At 34.8% G+C, this 19,194-nt stretch overlaps 1 protein-coding gene across 1 annotated transcript in view; it reads left to right on the plus strand.

The window, feature by feature from the left end:
- Positions 1-1,677: 1,677 nt before the first annotated feature.
- Positions 1,678-19,194, plus strand: part of LOC146994454 (uncharacterized) — a 95,169-nt gene continuing 77,652 nt past the window's right edge. Inside the window, exon 1 of the mRNA XM_085826497.1 lies at positions 1,678-1,770. Coding sequence (XP_085682623.1) covers positions 1,731-1,770 — 40 coding nt within the window. The 5' untranslated portion in view covers positions 1,678-1,730. The remainder of the gene's footprint in view (positions 1,771-19,194) is intronic.

Raw genomic sequence — 19,194 nt, forward strand, 5'->3', positions numbered from 1 at the left:
TACTTTTTGTACCCACTGTATTAGGATAATTAACTGGAACTCTGGTACTGGAAATACTGGATTGATCTGGAACTGGGTATTATTAAGGGATATTGTTTATTTCATTGTAAGTTTTTATATATTATGTTTTAATTATATATAATTTTAATTATATAAAAAGTTTTGCATAATTTTTTTAAGAAACAAATTTCTTAACTTCCTTTATACTATTTGCATTCCTAAGATTTTGCAACGGGAAGTGAACTAATTTATTTATTAGGATAATTAATATTTGTATTAAGGGATATTGCTTATTTCATTGTAATTTTTTTTATATATATAATACATTTTTTATTGAAATATGCCCCTTTTTTTTATAAAGTTGTTCTGCAGAGTAAAACTGCGCAGTTTTTAAATTTAATGTTTGGTGTTTCCCTTTCGGCGTTTTCCCCGTACATTGAAAAGCCAGACGAAGCCTGGTCGCGTAGCGGCTAGTTTGTAATAAGTTAATCAATTATTTAATTATTAGAATAATTTGACACATTCTAAGTTCTGAAGAAGGTTAAAATAAAAATCAATGAACCATTAGCAAACTTCTTATTTCATTTGAATACATTTTAAAATTCACAGTTTTACGAACTGGGTATTATTTTAGTAATAATAAAATGCGAAGAGTCTTTGTAAAGTAAAAGCAATTTTTAATACAGATACCAGTTGCAAGCAGAATGAAACTTAAGAAACCTTAAGCGAATATCATTAAGGAATATAGCTGTGACTGTAACCGTAATTGATATGACTGTAACTATAAATATATTAAAGGTTTAGGAACTTGCTGGATTGATTGACAGTGGAACTTTGTTTTTGACTTGACGAATAAATTCTCTTTGCAAGTGTAAGTATTTTTGTTATAAGTTTCATTTCGTACGTTATTTTTGTTGTTGAAATAACTTCCTTAAAACTGTGTAATTGTTAAAGGAATTTTTAATTTTTCTAAGATTTAAATAAATGCATATATCATTAGAAATTTTCTATGTTATCCTAACGGAAATTGATAACTAGTGTTTTAAGATAATTATTTGACTTAAATTATTCGTATACCCAACATTAAGTAAAACGCTGAGACTTATTGTATTGATAGTACTGTTATAATTTTTTGTTAATCAATAAATTTTAAAATCAAGTGTTATTTTAGTCATCTAAAGCAGAGTTTCTTAAACTATGGGTCGCGACCTGCAGCAAGGGGTAGTTTTGATATTTCCTCAACTTATTATAATAATTTTAGAATTACCAGATATTTTGACACAATGTTATCTGAAAATAATTAAAGATAAGAATATGCGGACAGAGAAAAAACGAAAATGTTTCAACGCACATTTTTATAATAGAAACCTTCATTTTACTTTAAAAATTAATGACTTCAAACTGCAATAGTGTATTATAGTATAAGTGAAGAAACTGATAGTTTCACTCCCGTGTGTGTCAGATTTGCGCAATTCTTATGCGGTCCCCCCACTAAAAAGTTTAAGAAACCCTGATCTAAACGAAACCTAAACATGCATTTTATAAATTTAAAGATTCTATAATAGCTTTTCTTTCTTCGATATATTTTAGCATGTGAATTTAATATTACACATTTGAAAACTCATAACTTCTGATGAAAGAAACTTATTCCAACTTTTTTTCAGATCATGACTGTGATCGATGTCTTCGGGAAAAAATTTATTTTAGAAGTGCTCATTCTCCAGTTTTTGATGATGGTTACGTGTTGCCCAGAAATCTCAAGTATTCAAAGTAAGTGCAAAGTTAATTTTTTTCTGTACCAAATGTGTTTAAATCTTCCAAAGCATTCTGTCTAAAGCAGACTGCCGGGAAAATTAACTAAATGCTAACTTTCTAAAGTTTTTATTATAAATTTAAATGAAATGTACAATATTAAATCTGTTCATTATTTCTTCGGTCAGTAAATATGGTTACCGGACTTTATATCTTACCCCTAACGGAAGTATATATATATATATGAAAGGTACTTGTGATGTAAAATTAAGTGTAGTATTCAGCATTGAAAATTCCGTACAGAAATAAATTTATATTTTAATATTTGCTCTTTCTAAAAAACAGAATTTGCACCTATGTTGAAAAGGGTAAAAAATATTGATATATCTAATTTCAAAGATTTCTGGTGTATTTACTTTGCAGTACTTGCTTCAATAATTTAGAATTTAGACGCTTGCACGTTTGAAGTTTCCACTACATAGCAATAATTTCGCGACACTTACTGAATTTCGTATTTTGTAAATAATTTCTCTTTGCATCCAGGGCCGAGCGGTGAAATCGCCAAACACTGGTAGTTCAGACTTGGGTTCGATTTCGGGCTGCATGGGAGGTTTCTCTGTCTTCCCCATGTGTAGCATGTATACGAGCGAGTTCCCCTTAAAAATTCATCCACGAAGGCATGAATCCCTTTAGATAGCCTTAATGTGCTTTGCCGTAACTTTACATTGAAAGAAAAAAAGAAAACGAAATTGCTTTGAGATAAAAGTTGAGGAAATATTTTACGCCCAGTTGTTGCAAAAGTTTAAATGTTCAGTACGGCCAAATCTCGGCTTTTAAATTAACTCTCGATAAATCTAGAAAAATATTTCTTCTTATTTTTAAAACAAGTTGTCAGAATGTAGTATAACAATTAATACTAAATTATTAATCCTAATGCTAAACTCCTTGCAAACTAAAAATTCATGCAGGGTTATATGAATACATGTAAAGCGAATAAGAAACTTAATTTTTTCCTCTTTACGCGATTTCATGTACTTACTGCTGGGAAATGTTTAAAAGAAACTAATTACCATTAAAGGATTTCATTGATGTAAAGCGGTAATATTACATAGGGGTATTGCTTTATCTAGAATTCCAGCCTCAAAAGAATTCTTTTAGTAAATTTTCAGATAATATTAGGCGTTTCTGAATCGGTTAGTTGCAAAATTTGTTAGAAAACCGCAAAGTCAATTGAATAAAATAACATTTGAAAAGTTTTCATCATGCCTTGTTCAAAATTTTGAAATCGAAACATTGTAACAAATATGGGCTAATCTTTGGAATATGATAACAGGTAGTTTGGCGACATTTTGGTAAGGCGATAAAGGTTACCAGTTGGACTTTAGCAGTGTACATGGATAAAGTCGCAATGCCATTTTTGTGCAATTCTGGGATTTTTTTTAAGTGAAAATAGGTCGACGTGTACATGGATACCGTGTATGTGCAATTCTTAAAAACGCGGCAAGCAGTGAGCGATTCTGTACTTTCTCCCGATTTCGCACCTAATCTTCGTTATTAAGCACTTTTAGCACTTTTGTTCCATAAAAGTTCTAGCATAAGCGTAATTCGGCTAGCAGATTGTTGGAAAAAAAATGTTGAGTAAAAAAAAAAAAAAAAAAAAAAAAGCCTTTACTTCGTGAAAGCAAAATTACGTCCAAAACAAAACTAGCAGGTGAATGTAGCAGGGTTGGTCGCCAAAGTTTCGCCAAAAAACCGCCAAGTTACAATAATCCAAAGATTAACCAAAATGGGCTATAAAGGTTTCATAAAATAGATATTGCATAGTTACTAAAACCTCTAAATTTTAATGTATTGATGCAAATCAAATACGGTATTTAAGTTTCTAAACAATTTAAAATTTTTTTATCTTTGATTCCATCAAAACATGTCGAAGGTGTTTAATGCACTAACCATATGGTAAACATAAACTGTCAAATGCGCACTGGAGCAGTTTATTGCAACCAAATTGGCCTTTCAAATGTTAGTTCATCATGCTGCATTCGCTTATTTCTTACCAGATTTTTAATAATGTTATTAAAATTATCCCACTTTTTCCAACGTAAAATATCGCATTGCGGTTCTAGTAGTAAGATATATATAATCCGAGGGTAAGTTCGGTTGAGGAATTCATTAGGTGACGGAAGTATTTGTCGTGAGAACTTCTGTTGCTGTATTAGTTCTTTCAGAAACGAAATCTTATGTCTCGCGAAATTTTTTTCTAATAAGTTAACAGCTATTTTTCAGCTAGATAACATAATTAAGATTTGGTTCTAAATACTCCAGTAAATTTAAAATGACAATATTAAACCTTCTTACAAATTTTCAACAAGAAAGTAAGTGGTTTACATTAAAATCTTTAATAGGTCATCTCAAGTAGCTTTTGAGTTACGTAATTTATTGCATTCGATATGATGCAGTGTTGAATGCTACTTCTATACATATTAAATTATTCACATTGGAATATTTCAACGCTAAACGGAAACTAAATGGCTAAATTAGCCAGTCCGACTAAGTATGTCAAGTGTAATTCAATACAAAAGTAAGCTACAGAAATATTAATGCAAAGTCAATTGATATAAAACCAGACTGATAAACTTTTATTTTTATCGGTCGTTAATATTCCTCCTTGCAGAACAATGATATTTAAATAATTTTCCATCGACTAGGAAAACTGACTAGATCTCAAAATTACTCCACTCATTCTGCCGATATTTTAAGATTTCTCTTTATAGATTGCTTCAATAGATGCAAACCCATAATAAACATAATAAAATTTAAATGTGAATAGACTAATTTAAATGTGAATTTTGCCATGATACAGGTCAAAGTTCTGCTTAAGAAAGCTATACTCCAGTTTCGTACTTTTAGGGCTACACGTAAACGATAACTATAACAGTATAACAAGCAGCGTTTCCTAAATTTCCTTCCAAATAGGTTACAGAACTCGAAGTCTGGAATTTTAAAATATCTTAAAAGGGGAGCACTGATCAATTTTGAAGCACACGCAGTAGATTGTATTTCTAAATCTGTACAACTGTTAATCATCTTATTTGGCGAAAAAATAAGCTTCACATTCCTTTCCGGAATAGGAGGAGAACATGTTTGCTTTGAAAATACCCCTTAGGTCTATTTTTAACCTCGAGGTTCTAAAATAAGTTAACAAAACTATTTAAAATTTTTCGTTTTAATATACTGGACACATTAGTCTGAAATTTAAAAAAAAAATTTAAGCCCTCCACCGGCCAATTGGATAACACCGCTTAACATCGACAGTTGAACTCGAACGTCAATACTGGCGGTAGATATGCGTTTTCGTAGTTTCGTTTAGAGTTGTTCACAATGCTTTAAGTATAGACCAAGACTTGGAAGAGAAGGGCTAGCTCATAGAGCTTTTTTCTCTGAAGCAGAAAGTGAGAAGTGATGACGTAGTCATGCGAACACTGAGCGCGAAGATGCAATTCACTACATAGAAATTAGCGTTTTTGAACCAGCGGTTAAAATGAGCTGTAGGTGAAAGATAGCTATAATTTGGAAAAGACAATGTTACTGCTGTATGCATTTTACACTGAATATTAAATGTAACAATACTTACTCAATTTAAAAATAATAGATAAAATGCGCTACTCTTTTAACATGAAGTTCCGTGTTTTTTTGTTTCTGTTTTTGTTTTGTTATTTTTTTTAATTTGCAGGTTTTTTTTAATCCACGTTTATTTATAATCATTTCTTTATCTGCATGCTAACTGAGAGAATTTTTATACTGCTTCTAAGATAACTATAATAGCAGCTACTTAAAATTAATAAAAACCTTACATTGACATAGTTTTAAACATGACATATATGGCAGAATTTCTGCTAATCTAAGTTTGATTTTTTTTGCCTAATTGTGAATTTTACATTGGCGTATTTCTCTTCGGTTCAGGCAAGGCTGGGGGCTTGCAAATCGGGTTCCTACGCAGGTGCGTTACCCCGTGAATAATAGTGTCCGATTTTCTAATATATAGGAAAAGTAAACAAAGTTACATAACAGTCTCTGGATAAAGTGGTAGAGTTCGTATACAGGCATAATGGCATAAGAGTTGAAGGACGTCTGAAGAACCGAGGAGAAACATTGCTACCCCAGGGGGCAGTACGCGTGCGGTGCGAGAGAAGTATAAGCAAGTGCACAGAATGATATCGAATCAAGAAATGCCAGATAATGCTACCCGAAGAAGTGAAGTAAAACAAAGAGGTTTAACAAAATAAATCTTAATTATAAATACATGTAAGATTATCTTAATTCTGACAAAATAGCTTTACTCACAGTACCTAAACCAGTTATTTAATTTTTCAAAAGGGGCAATTAAGGATGCAGGTCTTTTTATGCCAATTGCTTTGATGTTTTATACTATTATATTTTATCTAGAATGCTAATCTAGCACAAAATCGAATCAATAATTAGTTACAAAGGATACAATAAGAATAATTTTCACAAATACTTAACAAAATTAGTTTGTTAAGTACTTATTACAGTTATTCTTGTTGGTACTATTCATAACATCAAAAAAAAATTATCGATTAACTCATTGAAGTCAGATGCTTTTTAATTTCTTGTGAGGTGGAGTATACCTTTTCAGGTAGTTCTTGAAAATAATGTTTTCGCTGGAGCGAAATTTGTCTCTCGTTTCCCTTGACCATTAAATAATTCGGTTTTAGTTTGTGACACAATTTGATTTCTAATGAATCTCTGTTTAAAACCGAACCGGTAGAGCGCGAAATGAAACCTTTGATTAAAACAAACTGGACTTTTGTAAAAGAACCCAGAATTCGGTCCAGTTGAGAGTGATAGCACAGTTTTAAATCTATATGCATTTCTTCGAAACTGAGAATGCATATTGTTTTCTACAGAATTCAAATATTCGCCTCTTTCCTCCTTTAGAGTAAGAACATTACTTTGAATTCTTGGACTACACTAAAATTTAGCGCACCATTTCCTTTCATTTGCTAATACTAGGTAAAGCAATTGCAATTGTTTTTCTTTCCAAAAATCGTAGCTGTAAGATGACGGAGCTCTTATGACAATGCAGCGTGAAATACCTTCACTAGTCCACCTGATTTTTTCTGAATTTATGATACCAGTTTCTTTCTGGATGTCGTCCACCTTTGTTGCTGAACAAACATTCTAAAGTTTTTCTTTTCTCTATTTTTTAATATTTTAATACAAATTTCTAAGGATTTTTTTTTTTGTTCTTCAAATTGTCAATACATTCTTGTTTATTTCTCAACTTAGGGAATTTAGGGATATCTACATTTTCATTTGTGAGTTTTATTTCAAAATCATTCACATTTGATTTATTATTGTCATCATCAATTTCGGTTTCGACCTCAAAGTGAATTTTCTTTGGGATTAATTGGGCTTTCTTTGGGCTTTTTTTCAAAAGTTTTACATGTAGTTTCCTTTTCTCTTGTGTCCGATTTCTTGGTGTTATTTCGTTTACGACACACGGTAAATTTACTTTCGGCACAGCATTGCATTTCAACAGTTTCTTTTCGTGGCTAACCAAACAAGCGATTTTTCACATCATCTTCAAAAACACTGCATAGAAAATCTTCGCTGTACATTTTTCGCTCTCCCCATCAGTAGAATCTTGTCTTTGACATTTATGCATCCATTCTTTGTTCAAAATCAAATTTTCATTTGGGCCCTTTGGTCCCATGAAATACAATATCTCATTCTTTCATATTACTATAACTGTTACGGCACGTTGCTACAGCGCAAAAAGCCATATTACATAAACGATACTTTACAATATAGAAAAGGAAAACTGACTAAAATTATATATATAAATTATTTTAAATATTTACTTTGCTAGAAAACAAATATATACGGTTAAAATTAATTTTGGGATATGCCACCTCTAGAAAATTGATTCGCAGTTGAATGAAATTAGTTTTAACCCTTTGCGGTCGGATTAAATTTGGAGATTGGTATCGTACTGGTCGGAATTAATTTCCGTCGATAGAGCAGGGATGCATAACACGTAAGTTTACGATGGATGAACAAGATTTAGTAATTTTTTTGTGAACTTTAGATATATCTTTATTCAATATACTCATCTAAGTGATATGATTTTGTCTAAAAGTTATGTTTTATAATTCTCCTTCGTGTGATATTTTTCAAACCACCCTCCAACATGCAGGCCAGGTTTTAGAGTGCTTGTATCGCAAAAATAAGTGATTTGGTGCCTTCCACCCTTAATCTTTCTGTTTGAACATACTACAATCTTTACTTTTTACATTTTCACAATGCCGTAATATATGCAGTTTTCCATTAAGTGTTTCTTCCTAATCGGAGGTCTATGGTCTTCCTGGTTTTGAATCTGCTCCGTCACGAAAATCACCTACCAGTTGTGCTACGACTTTTCGAACGAACAGAAAATGTGGCATAGGTGTCCTGTTCTCTCTTCTAGCTGAATTTTAGGAAATTATTTTGGAATTTTTTAAGAAGAGAGAATGTCTAATTACTGTTAAATACAATTTATAAAATATTCTTTGGAATTCTACAAGGTATCGTCGAACGTTGTCGATTTCATTATGTTCAAAAGACGACTGACTCGCCACTGCGTCTTGCATGGCGATCGCTGGGTCGCAACTTTTGTTTAGATTAGATTACGTTTTCTCCAATCGATGGAGTACCGTATTGGTTCGTGAATAGGTTCTTTAGGCATTGAGGTTCGTATAGGAAATGTGTAAACTGATACATGAATGCATACAGTATACGATTCGTATAGTTCCTTGCTGTGGTGGCTGAGAGCAGACATACGACCGCAAAGGGTTAAACGCGGGAAATCAGAACAGGTGTCAGCATAGGAACGTCAGATTACTGCCGGTCAAGTCCCTTCCTATTAGGCCAGTAACTCCTACATACATGTAGGAGGTACTGATTAGGCTCGCGTCGGCGAGGAGTCGAAAAAAGGAATGGACTAGTCCTTTCTATTTATTCCTGGTACAGATCGCGAAATTCCTCCTTTTGTGAAAAGTTTTCTCTCCTAGTTCTCGTTTCTTCTAGTTTCTTCAGGGCCGAGTGGTAAAAATCGCCGAAAACTAGCAGTTCTGAACTGAGTTCGATTAAAAAAATAATGAATGGTAAATGAGCCGACTGGATAAGCGTTTTTGTGTTTTTCACCACATGTATATGAGGTAGTTTCCTCAGAATGTCCTCCACGATAACACCCCTCCCATTAGGTTCGAATCCCGCGGACGGGCTGGCTGCATGGGCGTTTTCGTGGTTTTCCCCATGTGTAACGTGCATACGAGCCAGTTTCCCTTAAAGTCTTCCACGAAGGCATCCCTCCCTTAAGGCCGATAGCCCTCAAGTGCTTTGCCGTAATCTAATAAAACCATTAGATTCGTAGTATGGTTTGCCACGATTAACTAAACCAAACCAAGTTTCTCGCTATAACCTACCTCTTAAGACAATGATTTGTAACTAAATGGTTGTGCTCAAAGATGATTGAGTTCACTTACAATTTTAATGTGAGTTCGTTAAACATAAGATTCAACATCTCGAATACACTTATCACGTGTAAAATGTAATTTTTAACTCTGCTTTAAGTACTAGTTGCAATATAACGTAATAAAAGTATATTTTATTTATGGACTGGAAGACAGCATCCTTTCATAAGCGCTTAAAAATTCCACAAATGTTTTTGCGAATAGCATTTTGACCAAAATGTTTCGTTTCGGCTGCTGTTGACGTTTCATGGAGAAACAGCAACACAGTCGTGAAATTGACCAACATAATCTCTCTAATTTGAGCCATGTGAAACCACTAATTTCGGAGATTCCAGTATCTATACAGCGGGCCTGGAATGTTTTTTTGTCAGATTTTAGCAAAATCTTACTTTAGAAACCTAATCTTAACTTTTTACCTACTGTCCTTTTAATGCATTGCCATGACTCAAAATAATAGAATCTATGAATACTTACGTGGAAACAAACGGTTGGAATACGCCTTTTTTGGGAAAAGGAATCACGAAAAATGACAGATGTAAGGTATACTGGAAAACGAAGCTAGTCCCAAGATGCCAAATTTGGCGAAAGCGTGGTTGAATGAAAGTTGCTTTTGTGGAATGATGCTGTATTTTAACTACGGCAATGCATTAAAAAAATATTTGGCTTAAGGGGAGAAGTGCCTTCGTGGAGAATTTTCTAAGTGTATATACAGCTTCCAGAGGCTTCTCGTATACACGTTTCACATGGGGAAAGCGACGAAAATACTCCTGCAGCCAGTCCGTTCGCGGAATTCGAACTACCAGTGTTCAAAGACTTTATCGCTCGGCCACTGGTTGGCTCCCGTTTTTGAAATAAAAAGTTTTAAGGCAATCTGGAAGGAGTCCAATAAAATAAACCTGACCTTTTTCTGAACAAAATGCAGTTGATCCTTTTCCGAAAACCACTTTACTACTTTCTTCATGCACATAAGTTTCACTACTCGAGAAACTTTAACCTATCCCATTCTAAAAATTTAGAAACCTCGCACTGAATCGAACATGGCTTTTAAGCTGTCTTAAAAGGCTGTGAATGTCAAGCTGCGCTGATCCACAAACTTTCTGAACTCTTTTCTGGGTTAATCTTTGGATTATGGTAACGTGGCGAATTTTTGGCGACCAACCCTGCTACAGCAACCTGCTAGTTTTTTTTTGGGGGGGGGACGTCATTTTGTTTTCACGAAGTGAAAGCATGTTTTTTTTTTAACTCAACATTTTTTTCCAACAATCTGCTAGCCGAATTACGCTTATGCTAGAGCTTTTATGGAACAAAGGTGCTTAATCATGACGAAGATTAGATGCGAAATTGGGAGAAAGTGCAGAATCGCCCACTGCTTGCCGCGTTTTTAAGAATTGCACATACACGGTATCATCCATGTACACGTCGACCTATTTTCACTTAAAAAATTGCACAAAAATGGCATTGCGCACACTCTTTACTTTATCCATGTACACTGCTAAAGCCCTAGCTTTATCGCCTTACCAAAATGTCGCCAAAGTACCTATTACCATATTCCAAAGATTAGCCCTTTTCTTCAACACTTCGAATCCATAAGAGCCGATATTTGGCTGTATAAATTCAATTTCTAGCATCATTTCTTACGCTGACGTTACTTTAAAGATCTTAATATCTTGTAAGAGTACTAATAATTTTACCATGACTTGTTGAGAATGAATTATTGGCTCGTGATGCTTATAAATCATCCCCAAGCGTGTACTAATTTGCGAGCGCTTTTCACGAATTGTGGATATACAAAAGTGTTAACTCCTACACTCATAGGAAAAACTAAGTTCTGTATTTATTTATCCCACAATTTCATCTTGAAACATTTTAGTACGTTTTTCTTCAATATTTTAAAATTTGATTTTTTTTTTTTTGTAGAATTGAAATACGTAATATGGAAAAATTTTATCAGGAAATATAATTCAACTTAGAATTGAAACTGAAGATAAACAAGGATAATACCAATGAGGGGTACTTGTTCCGCATTCCATTAACAGTCATTTGAAACATTTTAGCTTGTATTTCCATTCAGTTAAAACAGTAAAAATACGGGAAAATTCCCACAGAAAGATAATTTGGCTGAGAAACAAAAGAGGAAAGAAATGGGTTGGCACCAGGGAACTGATTAGTTTAATCCTTTGGAGCGTTACGGGTTTAGCCCTGAAATTTCAAAGTTCCTCAAAATGTCATGAATAAGTGATATTTTCTTGATTTTGATTAAAAAATGACACTCTCATTTTGTACCTTGATTCCTTTTCTTCTAATATATATCCAAACTGAAATCAGATACAAATAAAAGCTGGCGTAAATTTTCATTTATACTGAATATAGAAGACTGCTTTCTGTACGGAACTTTCCGGCCATTAACATTAAAGTATTTAATTTTGTTTGCACATTGAGTAACTGAGCCTGTGCAATTACTCCAGGTGTGCAAAATTTTTAAATTTAGAGAAACATCGAAAGAAATATTTTTGAATTTAGGGGTGGAAAAAGTTTTAGAATTTAGGACCCACAGAGATTGCGTGGCACAGCAAAATGCTCCTGCTGAAGCTAGGACCCCAGTGCATGTTTATATTCTTGTAAGGAGTATATGACTGAACGCAGAGAAGCATTCTGAGTAATGATCGTGGTATCATCAGCATGCACAGTATTATGTGAAATGTAATTCATGTAAATAAGGAATCAAATTAGTTGCACATTAGCTAACTCATTCCTTGTAAGTATTATGGGAAAGTACCGTAATTGTTAAGTAAGTAAAATACAACACGTGCTTCCTGCTCATTTGAAATGGAATAGATCTTCTAGCAGTTATTCCAGCAGAAGTTTGAAGGAACAGATCGTTCTGTGTTAAGTCAGATAATCAACATACACAAGCTATGGATACAGCAAATTAAACTGTAATTCACTTGTCATAATTTTTCACATTGGACAACCGACGTTTATCCATTTTCACATAAGTCACACTTCCCGTAATTTTGAAGATACTCTGTTGCATGCTGTTCTGTTGAAGACAAGTCTGAAATCATTTTTTCAAAATGCAATTTGAAAAATAGATAACTTGTATTGTTTTTTAAAAAACTTTAAACCACTTATTGAGTGTTGATAATGTTTACATGAATACAAAGTGCTATGTCCACTTGTACAAACAGGGAGTTACGAACAAATTTTTCGGGCTTCGCCAAATTCAAAAAAATTTATTTAAATTCAACGTTTCCATATTTGTATTTTCCCACTTGATTCGTACGTCATGTTTGAGGTTTTCCAAACAGCTCGAATCAAATTTCAAACTGCATACTGACACTAGTTTTTTTTCATGTATCTCAGTAGTTTCTTACCTTCAATTTGTATTAGTAGCATGCATCGTTTATAACCTATGTTTCTTATATCTAACCAAATTTGTTGTCAAGTAAGCACATAAGTATTGGAAAATTCAGTAGCGTGTTCAAAGCATAAAAACAATTTTTCTGTAGTTGCAATTTTGTTCATGATGGATAAATGGCCAAAAGTAGGTACCCAATGTACCCATGTTTGATGTTTTAAAGACAGCTGGAATCAAATTTCAAAGTAACTGCATAAGTGCAGCTAAGACATTGTAGTCTTTTTGTGTGTACTACTTCTAGATTGTGCCATATAATCGCGCTATACCTGACAACAGTTTAACCTAAGCATATAAACAAGCAAGCGTTGCGTCTCGATTGAGTTTGTAATACTGAATCGAGCATGCAACGTCTAATGAAATTAACCTCAGTGACTCATACAAATAAACAACAATATAAATTAGTTCTTATGCTAGAATTAGTGGTGCATTACCTGTTGTTTGTTATGTATGATAAATAGTTTTGGGATTTTTTTCTCTTGTATTTTTGATGATGGACCGATTTTTGAACAATAATAAATGTAATAGTGCAAATAAAAAGTTATGTCTTCAACCAGTGTTTCGACTTTGAAGAAACTAAAATATCGTAAATATGATGACAGTTATACTTAGAGCAAGGATGTCAAACTCGCGGCCCGTGGGCCGCATGCGGCCCACAACAAATATTTTTGCGGCCCGGCCAATATATCGGCAAATAATAATATATAATAATAAAATAACATATCGACGAAGAAAAAAATGATATGTTTACTGCTAAGTAATTAACGATAATTTATTCAGTGTTGTTAGATTACTCACAGCGAGCTGACACACACACACACACACGCACGCACACGCACACGCACACGCACACGCACACGCACTCGCTCACTCGCTCACTCGCTCACTCGCTCACTCGCTCACTCGCTCACTCGCTCACTCTCGCACACGCACTCTCACGCACGCACTCTCACGCACACTCACGCGCACTCTCACGCGCACACTCACTCTCACTCACTCACACTCGCACTCTCACGCACACACTCACGCACACTCACGCGCACTCTCACACGCACTCACGCACACTCACGCGCACTCTCACGCACACACGCACTCTCACGCACACACGCACTCTCACACGCACTCTCACGCACACACTCACTCTCACTCACACTCTCACGCACGCACTCTCACGCGCACTCTCACGCGCACTCTCACGCACACACTCACGCACACTCACGCGCACTCACTCACGCACACTCACGCGCACTCTCACACGCACTCTCACGCACACTCACGCGCACTCACACGCACTCTCACACGCACTCACGCACACTCACTCACACGCACTCACGCACACTCACTCTCACACACACACGCACTCACGCACACTCACTCTCACACACACACGCACTCTCACACGCACTCTCACACGCACTCTCACACGCACTCTCACACGCACACGCACTCTCACACGCACTCTCACACACACACGCACTCTCACACGCACTCTCACACACACACGCACTCTCACACGCACTCTCACACTCACACGCACTCTCACACGCACTCTCACACTCACACGCACTCTCACACGCACTCTCACACTCACACGCACTCTCACACGCACTCTCACACTCACACGCACTCTCACACTCACACGCACTCTCACACTCACACGCACTCTCACACTCACACGCACTCTCACACTCACACGCACTCTCACACTCACACGCACTCTCACACTCACACGCACTCTCACACTCACACGCACTCTCACACTCACACGCACTCTCACACTCACACGCACTCTCACACACGCACTCTCACACACGCACTCTCACACACGCACTCTCACACACGCACTCTCACACACACACTCTCACACACGCACTCTCACACACGCACTCTCACACACACACTCTCACACACACACTCTCACACACACACTCTCACACACACACTCTCACACACACACTCTCACACACACACTCTCACACACACACTCTCACACACACACTCTCACACACACACTCTCACACACACACTCTCACACACACACTCACACACACACTCACACACACACTCTCACACACACTCACACACACACACTCACACACACACTCTCACACACACACTCTCACACACTACTTAAATTACAAATGCGTGTGAGTAGCTTGCGTTCAGCTACCTTCGGCTTTTGGGGGACACGACAATACAACAGGCAAATGGAGGTGATCGAGATTCAATGCAACTCAAATTTGAAAGCAAAATTCATTGAAGTGGGCGTGCCTGAATTTTACAAATATTTACCAGCCAGGTTTGAAAATACTCGAAAATTCGCATATGAAATTATTTCCATGTTTGGTAGCACTTATCGGTGCGAGCAGTTATTTTCAGTCATGAAAGGTAATAAGTCTCCTATTAGAAACCGTATTAATGATGCTCACCTTGGGTCAGCGTTGAAAGTTATCACTGCAAACAAAATTTCTTCCAAATAGGAAAGATAATAGCAAAGAAGAGATGTCAAGTATCAGGACGTAAACATCACATTTTTCTTGTTCTTTTCTATATAAATATATATATATATGTTTATTATTGTATTATTCGAAATAAATCTACGTTTCTATAAATATTGATTTTTTTTTTTTTTTTTTTTTTTTCCCGGCCCGCTTAAACCTTGTTTGTTTGGCCCAAGTGTACCTATGAGTTTGACATCCCTGACTTAAAGTTTGATTTTACGTCAAAAGAAATAAATGGGGAAGAGAGACTACAACGTGTATTGTGTATGAAAGTTTTATCAGCGGAATGCATGCTTTCAAGTAAATTGAAGTGCCATTTAGCAGCTAATCACACGAGCATGATTGGCAAACCTCGTGATTTTTTTCACAGGACCGTAACCAGACACGAAAAGTAAAAATACATTTTTCAAGACTGCATCAATAACAAACAATTCTTTTACAAGGTGGCTTATAGAATTGCGAAGTGTTAAGAAGCCTCATAACATTGTAGAAGGACTTTTTGTACCTGCTGCTGTAGGTATGGGGAACATTAAGATTGGTGAATCTGCTGAGAAGTTGCTTTTAAAAGTATAACACAATTATTGGGAGAATAACTATTATGGGGAAAGCACAATATATGGCGGATGGTATCAACCATCCATTTATTAAAAAAAATTGGGAAACTGGATGGCAGCTAGATGAGGTTACGGTTAATAATAAGGATGGTCATTTGATATGCTATGTACGGTTTATAGATAGTAATAATACTGAACACATTTTGTTTTGTGAAAATATCGCTGCAGGAGCGAAGGTTCAGGCCCTGTTCCAGATTCTTGACGCATTCACATCTGAAAATAATTTGAATTGGCCGAAGTGCATTATCGCCTGTTCTGATGGAACTCGCTCCATGTCTGGCTCATATGGAGGATTACAGGCTTTTATTTGAAGCAAATCACCTAATGTACTGCGGATAATGATGATATTATTAACAGAGAAGCGCTTGCGTCGAAGTATCTGAGTCTTGCACTGAATCACGTGTTAGAATATGTAATGAATGTGGTAAATTTTATAAAATCTAGCCCATCGAAGCCAAATGTTTAAAAAAAAAATGTGTGAGGATATAGAAGTCTAATACTCAACTTTGGTGTACTATAGCAGCGTAAGATGGCTTTCTCGTTGTAATGTTTTATCACGTACCTTTGAACTGCAGCAAGAAATTTTCGATGTAGGAACGATTTGAACTACAGGGGAAAAAATCTGTGTACACCACATGACTTCCTTGTACGGAATATTAAATTATGCGCATTTTTCTTGCATTTCATTTAAACTTATTGGATTGAATTAAATCTACTTCGCCGACAGCGCATAAACCACAGTAGAATAAATGCATTCTTTAAAATTCACTCTAGTATTTGTTTACCGTAGCGACACTCTGGCACTAGATTCACTTAACAGTATTAATAATTATATGACAGTTAACTTAACTTAGTTTTCGTTATATAATTATTAACTCTTATATAATCCAATAATTATATAACAGTTAACTTATATATTTCGTTCATATTATAACTCATAATGCACAAAATTTATATCATTTAAAGAATAGAATTATCTAATCGTTGCCACATGTTCTATTCAAATACTGTAATAAAGCTATAATGATGTATAAAAGAAATTAAGAAAACAAAACAAAAAAGAAACAGTTTTTCAGACGATTGTTTCTCATTTAATTAATTCAGTTCTCACTTCGCGAGAAGGCAAAAATGCATAAAAACTCAAAATATCTATAAGACTATTCTCTTATTCAAAATATCTATATTAAAAATTACGAAGTAAATCTTAAACACTTATTTCCTCGAAAAAATTCCAGAAAGAATTAAGCATGATTTAATTGGCAATAATAAATGAATGCGTTATCTTTGTCGTTGCGAAGCTAAGTTTCTCTAGATTGGCAATAAATCCACTAGTCTGTTTCAAATGTAAACATCAATGGCCGCCATATAAAAAAAGGCTTAGCGGCATTTAGACAACTTTAGAATTGTTGATAATTCTCAAAATATTGCATACAGATTTATTAAAGGCATAAAAACCTTGACCGGAAGATAAAAACAACATAATGCAATCATTTTTAAAGCAAAAAATGTACCATTTACAAACATATAAGAGTAAAGAAACTGAGATCACTGAGCCGGGTAACAGAATTTATATACATATAAATTGCAACTAAAATACGAGGTGCACATCCACATGTTATAGCAGTCCTATATACAAAATTTCAACGTTCTGAGGCTACTCGTTTTCGAGTTATGCGAGATACGTACGTACGTACATACGTTCGTACAGACGCCACGAAAAATTCTCTTCCGAATTAATTTTAAAGCAGTTTTATAATTTTTTTGAAGGAAAAGAGTATTTTATTCTGTCCTTACCTATAGATATCACGCAAAAACATCGTTAAATTGCATTCGATAGCGGTCAAAATGGATATTTTCGTTGAAATATACTGCATGAAACTTTTAGCGATTACAATACTTCCTTTTTACTTCGTACAAGGAAGTAAAAACATGCACCTCTTGAAGTCAACGGAAAAGATAATCAGCTTTTATATATATATATATATATATATATATATATATATATAAACTCAAACTATGTAGAAGGAAATCGAATGAAGATGCAGGCAAAAGGTTTATTTTAATATTGCTGCAATTTTTGACGTTAAATGAACTTGATGTTCCTCAAGATATAAAAACCATGCTTGAATGGCCCTTGTTACAACTTATTATCTGGTTTGAAAAATACTTTTCAAAATGGGAATTTTTTAAGCTTGCATGGATTTCAAGATCGATTTGACACCAGTGCTCCGTTTGAAATTACTTCGGAGGCAGAAGAGAAACTTGTCGAGTTATCTTAAGAGAACAGTTTGAAAGTAAAATTTGTCAATATGGAATCGACAGAATTTTGGATTTCTCGGAAAGATGAATATCTCCTTCTGAGTGATGCTTCGCAGGATTTTAATTCCGTTTTTCATGTTGTAATTGTAATAAAAACCGAGTATAGAAGAAAAATCAACGCGGAAAAGGAAACGACGCTGGTCGCGTCCAGTTTTCTTCCGCGATTTGAGAAAATGTGCAGTGATCTGCAGGCTCATCATCACATTAATTATTAATTTAATATTAACAAAATGAAAAAAAATGAAGATAAAGGAGTTTTATTACACTTTTATTACATTTTCTTTTAATTACACTTAGTCATATTTTTGCTATGTGTAGGGCGCAAGGGAAAATTTTAATTAAAAAAAAAAAAACGCCACGACTCGGAAAAGTTTGGGAACCACTTGTTTATACCGCTTTTAAAAAACGCGGACAAGTGCTCCTTTTTACTTCCTTATACGAAGTAAAGGAAGCGATCACGAAAAATTTCGGGTATCATAGTTTAACGAAAATATCCATTTTGACTACTCTCGAATGTATTCGGACGATTTTTTCTTGGGCAACATCTGTGCGTATCGACAGAATAAAGGACTCTTTTTTTTTTTTTTTTTTTTTTTCCCAAAACAGATATTAAAATGAATTTGAAATGCATTCAAAAGGGATTATTTCGCTGACGTGTGTATATATGTATCTCGCATAACTCAAAAACGATTAACCGTAGGACGTTAAAATTTTCTGCATGGGAACTGCTATACTGTATGTATATTGTATATGATTGTTGCGTATCTTCGACTTTTATTGCAATATCTTTAACCCACCATCTTACCCGGCACTATGAGCTTGTTTTTTATTCTTATATGTTGGTAAATTGTGCATATTTTTGGTTTCAAAAAGAAATTGAATTATGTTGTTCTTATATTGTAGTTAAAGTTTTTATATATGTATGTTTTTAGGTACAGTTCTTGTAGAATTATCAACAATTGAAAAGTGGAGCTAAGCCTTACGATGCGCAATAGTGAATTAAGTCAAATGGTGCGCCAAATTCAGTATCGCTTTGCGAAGTGGGGCTAAAGTTAACCTTC

Source organism: Stegodyphus dumicola, chromosome 11 (assembly GCF_044657685.1).
Source record: "Stegodyphus dumicola isolate Sdum_Otavi_A_Nest chromosome 11, ASM4465768v1".
Classification (NCBI taxonomy): domain Eukaryota; kingdom Metazoa; phylum Arthropoda; class Arachnida; order Araneae; family Eresidae; genus Stegodyphus; species Stegodyphus dumicola.